This window comes from Melanaphis sacchari, unplaced genomic scaffold, assembly GCF_002803265.2.
Source record: "Melanaphis sacchari strain LSU unplaced genomic scaffold, SCAv2.0 Contig2_pilon_pilon, whole genome shotgun sequence".
Taxonomy (NCBI): Eukaryota; Metazoa; Arthropoda; class Insecta; order Hemiptera; family Aphididae; genus Melanaphis; species Melanaphis sacchari.
In genome coordinates, this window is record NW_020271173.1 from 4,721,012 (window position 1) to 4,732,739 (window position 11,728).

At 27.7% G+C, this 11,728-nt stretch overlaps 1 protein-coding gene across 1 annotated transcript; it reads right to left on the reverse strand.

The window, feature by feature from the left end:
• Positions 1–4,419: 4,419 nt before the first annotated feature.
• On the reverse strand, positions 4,420–5,790 carry LOC112595891 (tigger transposable element-derived protein 6-like). Its single transcript, XM_025341279.1, has 2 exons — positions 5,293–5,790; positions 4,420–5,241 (listed from the first exon to the last, which is right to left on the reverse strand). Exons 1-2 carry the CDS (start codon positions 5,788–5,790, stop codon positions 4,420–4,422), a joined length of 1,320 nt encoding a protein of 439 aa, XP_025197064.1.
• Between the last annotated feature and the right edge of the window lie 5,938 nt (positions 5,791–11,728).

Genomic DNA, 11,728 nt, shown 5'->3' on the forward strand with positions numbered 1-11,728 from the left:
TTAGAATATAGGAACATACAGTATTATAAAGGCAGCATATTGTGCACGTTATAAAATGTATACTGTACAGGTAAAATATGGTCTATATTCCATTTTTTCGGCAGAGTACGATTATGCGTGTTTCACCTTTTTTGTTATAGGATTGCGCGCAGAATCAAAATAGCTAAGGACATGATTTTAACTATTCAAAGGCGTACGATTGCTCCTGAAATTGGGTGCAACGTTGTCGAATTTTTTATTAAACAAGAATTAAGTTTTATCATAATTTTTTTTTAATATTTAAATACAGATATAAATATTTTAAAGCCCCGACACCTATTTCCAACTATGGCCAAATATTTAAGTATATTTTCTGGTGGCTTATTTTTACATAATCTTTGTTTTGCTTACAGATAAATTTAATTTTCTGTAACTCTTCCTTCGATTTTGGTCTGATTATGCCCTTGGAAATGGTTAATAATTTGATAAATGTTTCTGACTAAGTTAATATAAGGATAGTTATAACAATAAATATTGGAAGATGGGCACTAATTAACTGTGCGTTATATGTACCTTCTATGGAAACTTTCAGCCATTTTTTTCTAGACTTTTATTATTATAGTCACATCATGCACGATTATAGTATAGGTATATTCGTACATGTTTGGAAATTTACAATAAATCAGATTCATTATAAAAGTATGATTAAAAACATAACCAATTACTTTTTAGTGATGGAAAGTTTATCTGGTATTGACAATAATAAGTAGGTAATAAATAATCTACTATAGTATCATACGGATTTACCATGAAATACCATGAAATATATTCGGCAACGTTGCTTAAAAGTAAGAATAATATAGCGCGCGCAATTTTACGCCTAAAAAGGTAATGTCAATAAAGATCGCGCGCAATCGTATCGCGCCCCATTTTCTCATTTACTTCAAAAGTTGAAAAGCTATTGCATCCATTATCAAGAACAAGCACTTGCATCTAAACTTTAGGATACTTAAATGAACATGACATTATATTTAACAATTTCACATTTAGGTTAAGACTTTATAGTTTATATATATTTGTAATATATCGTATTATGTATTATATATTACAGAAAATAATCCATAATAATTATTTGCTAATTTACAATAAAAATTAAAAAGGTTGAAAACTTCTAGTATATAATATTAGAATTATTTGTAGAACTAGAACCTTTTTTTATGATTGTAAAAATTATAAACTCCTTCACGGAAATACAAAATATTTGTGACTTTTCTAATAATTATAAACATTTAGTTTTTAAGATAGATTTTCTGAGTTGGAAACAATAAATCTGTTGATAATACGACATTGATAATTACCGACGTATAATTTTAACAGTAATTATTATCGTGTAACCGGTAATAACGTAGATACCAGTAACAAAATATCAAGTGTCGTAAACCCTAAATTATAAGATTAATTATCGGCTATACCTAATCCTTGTGTCATACTGTCACGAGGAAAAATTCTATTCAAATTCTATCCCAAGTAATACATTTTGAGCGATATATCGATGTGAAAATGTGGAATTTATGGCAAGTTTAACAAGGATGTGCGTTTTTGTCAGTCATTGTATTTTTGAACTCTTAAAATCTTTTGATTTTTTTTTAAATTGTCTAATTTGTTGACTGCACTGACAGTTTAAGTTGCGGCCACATGAAATTGATTTTAATTGAGGAATGAGAGGCGTCGTCCGATTGCGGCTCCGAGTAACTTTTTTAACTTTTGGCCTATTCCGATTGTGTCCGATAGGTTAAATAGTATAAAATGTAAATAATGGAAATTTACGAAATGTTAAGCGAAAAAAATAAATATTAGATTTTCTACTTAAATATAAATGTCGATTTTATAAGTTATTAGTAAATGAAATAAAAAAATGTTGTAAAATTTTGTTGAACGATGCAATACATAGAAATTTTAATAAGCTAAAGTAAACTTGACATTAATGATCAAAATCATGAAGCCAATAATAAATAATGATCAGATATTGAAACGTTAAAAAATTCGAAATGGTATAAAAAGAAAGGCAACTAAAAATATTTGTGAGCGACCATCATAATTAATTCACGATGGTTTAAAAAAAAGTGGTTAAGTCCATAATTTATAATTTTGCATATATGTATATATATTATTATTTTTTTCGAAAATTAATAAGATTTTAATATAATAAATTTATTATTTTTTTAATAATCGGCTATTAACACATTAATTGTATATTTAAATACACATACAAATATACATCCATTCAGAAAGTATTTAATATACAAAATATACTTACCATGTGTTTAAATATTTTTTACGCGGAAAAATGTAAATAAGTAAAACTTGTTTTATAATAATTTTGAAATACTTAATTATTTGGTAATTAAACAGTTAATAAAATCAGAAATTAATTTAATTAATTTCTCAGGTAATAAATTATTAGCTATTAATTTTTCTTTGTAGGTCTCAGAAGTTGGTATATTAATTATAATAATCATAAACAAGATATGTTGTATATGACGTAGGTTGATATCATTCAATATTATATAACAACGAATAATTGTTTTAATTTTTTAAAGTATTTACATAAAAGTATTTGAATTTTAAATATAAATACGTCCAATACATTATTTAAAATATTTACCTTAGTTTATTAATTATAAGCTATTTTGTGAACCAATGTGTGTTTGAACTATAGACCTTGTACTTTTACGCAATCGAGATCCTTACATATTTGGGATAAAATACGACTACCTGTATTCGGGCCGTAATCTGGCAACTCCGGAAATGAGTAGATACTTGATATTTTCATTAAATATTTTTATTATAATTTACAAGAAAAATAATTAAACTGTTTTAGGTATTTTTAGGATATTATATAAAAACATGTAAATAATTGCATATTTAATATTACCAAACATATGCTTATTATGTCAATTAACTTCAAATGTTCGTTTAAAAATAATTTACAACATGAATTAAATATAGTTCTAACCTAACAAGATATTATTTTAACAAATACGCAGCCAAAAAAAAAAAAAAAAAAATGTACATTAAAATTTTAAATATTAAAATTGTATAGTTACACAGAGCTTCAATGTTAATGATAAGTGAGTTATTAATTTACTATTATAAATGAGCAATTAATTTAAAAAAAAAAAATTGAAATCGTTATCGTTTAATAGGTAGTTGTATAATGTATTTATGATAATTATATTAATTCATTCAACCAACTCTTCTTTTCTTAGTCATACAAAAATATAGATTTTTTATGCAGTTCTATATTTTTTTATTTTAAATATTTATATATATTCTCTTAGTCTGTGATGTAGCTTAAAAAAAATACATTTGGCATACTGTGGATCAATAATCTCTGCGATAGTATTCATTCGTAAGAAAACCTATTGACAAAAAAGTTCCAATATGGCAATGTATAGATATTTTAAAATGTGGTTAAATTATTTAACATTTACTTACCTTATATTATATATTATAATATGCGTGAATTCATAAATAAAAACAGTGGAATATCGATAAGTCGAAATTCAATGGAAATGCAATTTTTTCGGCTTATCGAGGTTTTTGACTTATTAAGGTTTTTGCGTCGAATCCCTAATGGTTCCCGTCTATTGTTTGCTTATTTCCAAACAGCTCCCGTCAAAAAGTTTTACAAACAGGTATAATTATATGATTGTAAACATTACAATAATTATTAGACATATGGACGCCTGTCTGATCGAAAAAAACAAGTGTTCGTGGAAAAAATCATTTATGAGTTTTCATCAAATAAAATAGCACGCAGACTATATAAAAAAATTGTGCCTAACAAATTTACCTAATGTATGATTGTTTTAGTATTATTATTTATACAATCATGTTTTACATTATTTATATTTTTTAACGTTAAAAATTTAAATTTTCATATTATACTATAAGCTTTTTTTATACAATTTTAATAATTTACTTAGTGTACACCAAGACATTTTTAACCATATATTTTTTGAGATAGTCCTAAATCTGTATACAGTGGAAAAAAATTTGTGTTGTAAAAAACCGAAGCCGTTTAAGAATTTACCTGTTCGTTGGACCTTTTTGGACGGGAGCCGCTTGGAAATTGATTTTTTTGTAAAACGGGAGCCGAATGGACTATGACCGGTTTTCGAGTTACTAAGGTTTAGAAAAAAATAGACTTAAATATTTTTTAAATGTATGTATTAAAGTTTTTAATTATCATTTACAATGTATAAAAATTGATTATATAGGTTATTTAAATAAAAAAAATATAATAAAACACGTGTTGTAACTTTATAACAGATAATTTGTTATCTTACTTTGACTTAAAATTTGAGATTTGCTATTATCAATAATATTTTCTACTATATTTAAAGCAGAGTACCTACACTTTATCGTCCACATTATTTAAATGTTCGATGAATGTCCTAGCAATATGAGTACTCCTGTTGCTTGCTTCGTTGAAACACGATGCACAGGCTCAGATAATACATCTTCAGTGCCACGAACGGAGTCAGTTATATCATCGTCTGTCAGAACACCAGAAACGGCAATGTCCTTGTCGATTTCAACAAAATCATTAAAAGTTTTTTCCACGATTCCGTAACGACTTGCTATCAGCGTCCATTCTCTGTCATCCGAATCATTATTTTCGATTATAGGCATCAATGTGTCGATTTTCTCAATTTTAAGTACAAACCCACACGATCTAAAGCAGTTCACGATTGTTGATGTTGTTACGTTTCTCCATGTTCTATCAACAATGCGCATAGCTTGAAGAATATCGATTACTGTAGATTTTTCGTCATCCATATCACTTATAATTTTTCTCACTATTTCTTTTCTATAAAGCGTCTTGAATGTTTTAATAATTCCTTGGTTTAAAGGTTGCAATTTTGAATTGGGATTTTGTGGTAAAAATTTGACTTTTACAGCTTGACAATTCGGTAAAGAATTGTGAGCCGAACAATTGTCTATAAACAATAAAATGTTACGTTTTTGTATTTTCATCTGTTTGTCTATTCGTAATAGCCATTCCGCAAACAATTCACTAGTCATCCATGCTTTCTTATTTGCTGTATAATCAACGGGAAAAGATTTGACACAAGAAAAACACCTCGGATTTTTAGATTTTCCTATTATTAAAGGTTTCAGTTTATCTGTACCAGTCATGTTAACAGCCAATAATAGTGTGAGTCGTTCTTTGCTACGTTTACCACCGTTACATTTCTCATTTTTTAATGTTAAAATGTTATCTGGTATATATTTGTAAAAAAGTGCAGTTTCGTCTGCATTAAATATATCACATGGTTTATATCCTTCCAGTAGCTCACTCAAATGTAATTTCCATTCATTTACTATATCATCACTGACAGTTGCACTTTCACCACAGACTTTTCTAAAAGCAATATCGTGTCGTTTTTTAAAACTTTCAAGCCACCCGTTACTGGCCTTAAATTGTTCATGACCTAATGATTTTGCGAAATTTTTGGCTTTTTCTTTTAAAATAGGACCTCCGATACTGACTTTGGCATCTTTGCATTGTTTGAACCACTTAACTACACATTCTTCTACGTCTGAAAAACCAGGGCCTCTCTTCCTCTTCCGGTCTGTTGGAAAGTTTAAATCATTTTCCTTACTATTCTTTATTATGGTTGATAATGTGCTGGCTGGTATTCCAAATTCTTCCGCAATGTCCTTTTTTTTTCTTCCAGTTTTCACTGCTTCAAGAACCTTTTGTTTTTCTCCAATAGTAAGCGTTTTTAAATAACGAGGCATTTTTTACATTCACAACCGTACAGAGATATCGAACACGCGTAACCGATCGATCGCAACTGACAATACCGATACAAATGAAAAATGCTGTTGCGTGCCAAGTTAATTAATTCATACGATAATAAACGCGATTAGATAAAATTATTGGAATGGACAAGCTGATTAGATAAATGTTTATAAAATTATCTGTCATTAACCGTCTATATTTGGAGCACAAAATGTTCGAGTTATCTATAGTTTTTTTTCCAAGTAATCGGGGTTTTCGAAAAGAAACAGAATTTTTTTCAACTTATCAAGGTTTTTGACTAATCGCGGTTTGACTTATCGAGGTTCCATTGTATGTGTATTATGTAATGTATAATATGTATTTAATTTTACTTTATTAATTTAGACTCAGTTTAATCAAATCAAAATTGTGGATCATATTTGATTATTTTAATGTGTATCCAATTATGCGAATACATAATGAAGTAACAGATATTTCTTTTGGAAATATTCAACTATCCAATTATTTGATAATAATTATTATCATGTTTCAATGTAATTTCTCCACTTTGTCTTATTTTTAAGAAATTCATTTAAATTAAAAATAATATTTAAAGAAGTACGAGTACTTTTGTATATTATTATAGTAAAATGTAGCATTTTAAAATTAATTGAAAAAATGACTTATATAATATTGTAGTTATGTGTATTACTTATGTATTTTCTTACCTTTTTGTTTTTGATAGTCTCTTCAATTATAAGATCTTTTTAGATTATAGGTTTTTTACTGAATGTGGGTATTTCACTTCAATTATGGTATCTGTTCTAATAAGTCCATCTAAAATAATACTATAATGATATTTATATGTAAATACACAATTTAAATAAGCAACTTTTGGTGAACTCACCTAGTGATTCTCCCATGAATGTAAAATCTTCATCAATTATCAAACCACATTTTTGAACCAGTGTCCTTTATTTTTTTTTTTTCAAAATATTCCAAGGCGTATCTTTACCATATTTATATGTTATTGGCTCATTCGTACTAGAAAATGTACTGTATAATTTGTTGAAAACAATAGTTTTACACAATTTAACTGGGCACATCTTGCATATTTTTTCAAAAACAGAAGCACGATTACACCTTCCTATAAAACCATAATATTAATTACTTAGAATTGAAACTTAGCTGTCGATTAATTTCTAAAGTATTACGTTGATACTTTGATTAAGTTGTTTTTTGGATAAACCCTTTTTTTTTTAAATTATATTTCTTCTACTAAACATCTTTTGTCTATTGCTAAACCCTAAAATACATCTGGCCTAGTGTATTTTATTTTTTAGACTATTTCGTAGGAAAGAGACGTCTTTTTTTAAGTTTTTGTGTTTGTACTTTCTGGTAGTCGAACATTTTTCACCAACCACACCTTAAAAATTTATATTCATACTTATGTAATAGAAAATTATTATAAAAGTATATAAATAGTGTATGAACTTAAGTTTTATTTTATATCTGGACTTTTATACATCACTTTATTATGAACAGCTCTAAGAAAACTACCACTAGTATTGTAGAAAATATAGTAAGATTATTTTGGCTTATTTTTAGTAATTATGGATATTTTAAAATTTAAAATTTTTTTTAGATGTGAAACGTTTACTGACACGCCTTGATTATACGATCCCGTGACAGTCTGAACTCCAAAGTTCAATGCCATGACCTCCCGCTCCGTCATTGTTATAGTGCGACGGCGGTGGCGCTTATTAATAAATGTAGCCCAAAATAATCGTGGTGTGTGTTATCACTGTTATCTTACCTATGTACCATTGTTATAAATATGACATACATGTGTTGTTTTCTATCAATATCACGTTCTCCGCTTGTTTACATAGTAAATACTAACTTGCTTTTCAATATTAATTGTATTGAATGTAGTCTAATCTCATTAATTGTAAATACTTTTAATATCTATTAATTCCAATGTTTCACATCTACCAGGCATCCCGTGAGTCACGACAGCTCTTTTATTTAATTGTGTTAATAAAAAAAAAGTTTATTTAAAATTTTAAAATTTATTATATTTTGCAATTTTATTGACAAGAAAATGGTCGCAGTAATGAAAAAATAGAATGTTATAATCAAAGATTTAATTACAGAAACAATAGCCCATACCTAAGTAGGTAGATAAAATTACGAAAATAGGGAACTCGAGTAACGAAATTATAATAAACAAAATTCTAGATATTTCTAATGTAGAGACAAATAATTACAAGAGATAACAGTTATGATAGAAATCATACCCAATAATATCATAATCGTTCATTAAGTCATTGTTTTCCTGTTTTATATTTTGTCAAGAATGTTGTATAGTTATTAAGTAAATATTAATAATTTAACCTAAGCCTAACGCACTACTCGCACTAATGTATAAAACATTTTATTACAACTTTCAATAAGTGACATACGGACGTTTTTTTTGTTAGCACGACGCGTGTAAAAACATAGAAAATCTCAACCATAAGTAACTACTATTAAGGACTGACTCAAGTCACTCAATTACTAATTACTTTAGGTTGCGGCCTTGTGCCCGCACAATTATAGTGGTCTGTAGATGCACACATCAAGTCGGACAGTCGGTGTTTTACCGGTCCTATGGAAATATAACGCGTTTGTAAATAATAAGACCGCTCGAAAAAATGTATCGATGCAGTGTAATACCGACTTTAATTTACTATTTCTAAACTTAGATATTTTAATAAAAAACATCGATGACAGTACGCAGTGCTCTTAAATCCGTGGTTGTACAGGCTGCAGTATATATATATATATACTACTTACGCCTTAAACCGGGCCTGATCACAATAAAATTCTGACACAAAAATGAATATCGACAGCAAATTTATAAACATACAATATGGTACTTTCAATTTCATTAAGATTGCAATTATTTATCTACATTCCAAAACGAAGTAGACGATTATTCTTTAGGAAATGTTAAACGATATTTCCTGGGTAATAGTTTTGTTCAAGATTCTCGATTATTTTTAATAATGGATAATGAAAACGAGTGATTTGTTGACTTGATAAAACAGCTGAAACCGGATTGAACACGATTAACCTTTTTCACAGCCCTCTTGAACACGGTCGCAATCAAACAATAGGAGGCCAACAAAAAAACAGGATTGGGCTCGAAAATATGTGCGACGTTGCCACTTTGTACCGTAAAATATAAAATAAAATACATTTAAATATAAATCTTCTTTTGGTTTTAAATCACATACCACTACATATTAAGACAGTGTTTGCTGGGTCAGTGAAGTATACCACTTAAACATGAAAAAAGTCTTTACTATTTTACAAAGTACATATTATTTTTGAGGGAACACGAACACGATACAACAGAATAGACTGATCAAGTCTTATTTATTTAACAGCTCAAGTACATTGTATATAACAGTTAATCACAATTTTATGCAATCGTTGTAGATGAAAGTTCTGGTTTTCTATCTATCCCAGTTATTTTTAAATTCCATGGGTGTTTGTCGACTAATATGTTAGTTACCTATTAGTAATCTGAAAAGTGACTCACCCGCTCAATTGAGTATCACCGGATGACGTACATGTTATTGCTTAATCAATCATAATTTATAGCACAAAACACATGAAGCCAATGTAGCGCACTCACAAGCAAACGAATATTAGCTGATTCTAATAACATTAATTTAAAATATAACAACAATTTAAAAAAAAAATGCAAAACCTAACATTTTGTCGTCCGCAACCAACGCTTTTCCTTACGCTAAAAACGTCAGTGGTCAAGTCACTCTGCAGTGGTGCTGGATCACCTATAATATTACATTACCAATCCACTGGTATATGTACTAGTGTGAAACGGTAATTCTGAATCACTGAAATCAGTATAACCAAACATAAATCAAAATATCTATTTCATCAATGTTGAAAATTGTTGGGAAAGTATTGATCGTGTACAAGTATACGAATCCAACGTTCTGCAATACGAATAATTACAAGGAAAGTATTATTTAATTTTAAAAAATGAAGACGTTTGACCACTAAAAATTAAACCAACGTAGGTACTTAACCTACGCTTCAATGCATACTAACGAGTGTATTTTTCTCTAATGTAATCATAGAAAAATAATCTTGTCCATAAATTATAATATTATTACTAATTGTGTAAAACACCCTATTGGTCTGTACTCTGTTGAGTATTCACTTATAAGTCTGTTAAAACTAATTATGAGTAATATAAACATGGTATAATACAATATTAAAAATGTATAACAATAATTTTACTATTATACTTATACACTATTTTCGGTAAAAATAAGTTAAGCCTAGCATATTGTGTAGTGACCTAAATTTTTATAAACTAAATATTTATTAAACTAATTACTGCAGGTACAGTGGATCACGCAGTCGACTTCCTTTACAAAATAAATTTAAATTGTTTGTTATAATGTTTTAATTAATGTGTAAGTGGTTCTTGTAGATATGTAAAAATATTTAAAACATAAAGGCACAATATTTTGACATAACTCATCAAAATTGCGAGAATTTACAAATTGTTTTGCAGTTGAAAATGTATAAGATGTGTTATTTTTATAGCTAAGGTTTAACAATTTAAAATTAACTTTCTCGTAAGTAATTCATCCTGGAAAGTGAAAAAAATCTAAAAAATAAATAAGCATTTTTTTTTTTAAGAAAAATGAATACATTTTTTTAACTCGAACAAAATTACATATTTAAACTATGATTAATGATATCTATTATTTTATATTTACAATGACATTTTCAATAATAATATTCTCAAGAGAAACTAATTAAACCTACCGTTTTACAAATAGTAAAATAAATTACTTATTTAATTGTAATATCAATATATTGAAATATACTTAATGATATTATTGTATGCTCATAGATTGTTTAATCAGACGTCTACACTCAGCAGAGGAGGCTCATCAGGGGAGAACAGTTACTTGTTAATAATAATTAACTACAAATTAAAATGTATAGAAATATTTTTATTTGAAAATAAAAATATTAACGATATTAAACGATATATTATATCGTTTTATTTTTTATTATTATTGTAGGCCAGAAAATCTAAAACTTATAAATAGTTATTTTGATGGAGATATTATTATTACGAGCCTAGGGCATTTGTATATAAATTTGTTTCATAACATATACAGTAGAACCTCGATTATCTGAACTAATTGGAACCGCACCAGTTTGGATACGCAAAAGTTCGAGGGTTAGAAATTTAAATAAAAAACCCAATCAATACATTTTTAAAACACAGTTAAATATTTTATATCACATATTTATTGTTATTGTTAATTATTATTAATATTTTATTACATAAATTACATTATTAGAAATACATTACATACATGGGAACATATTATGTTAATAATAATTTTTGACAAACAAAATTATCGATACGAGTGCTTCAACGAGTTCTAAAATTCGGATAACAGAATGTTCGGATACGCTAATTGTAATTCGGATAATAGAGGGTATTCGTATAACGGAGGTTCGGATAATCGAGGTTCTACTGTATTGTATGGTGTGGCGATATGTCAAATAAAAATAATATAATCAATAATGCAAGCAAATGTGAGGCTAGTATGAATACCACCGAACATTATATTACTTAATTTAGCCATTTAACGAATGAACAAAAAATACTACGAAATTTTATGACAAAATTATAAACTTTTGTAATTACTTAATTTTGGCATACGAAGGCATGGTTAAGACGACTGCCGACTTGTAATAATTTTAAAAAAAAGTATCTAATGGGCTTGAACAAGAAGTTGCAAGAAAGCGATTCTATGTATTACAATTGTAACAATAATATATATTATTGTTACATGACACCTATGTATGTGTCAATTCCGTAGTAGGCAATAGTGGGATATTTATGCT

Coding starts and splice junctions, on each gene's coding strand:
- LOC112595891 (XM_025341279.1), bottom strand. CDS start 5,790: ATGCCTCGTTATTTAAAAACGCTTACTATTGGAGAAAAACAAAAGGTT. Junction 5,242..5,292: donor TATTTAATGCAGACGAAACT/GCACTTTTTTAC, acceptor TTAAAAAATGAG/AAATGTAACGGTGGTAAACG.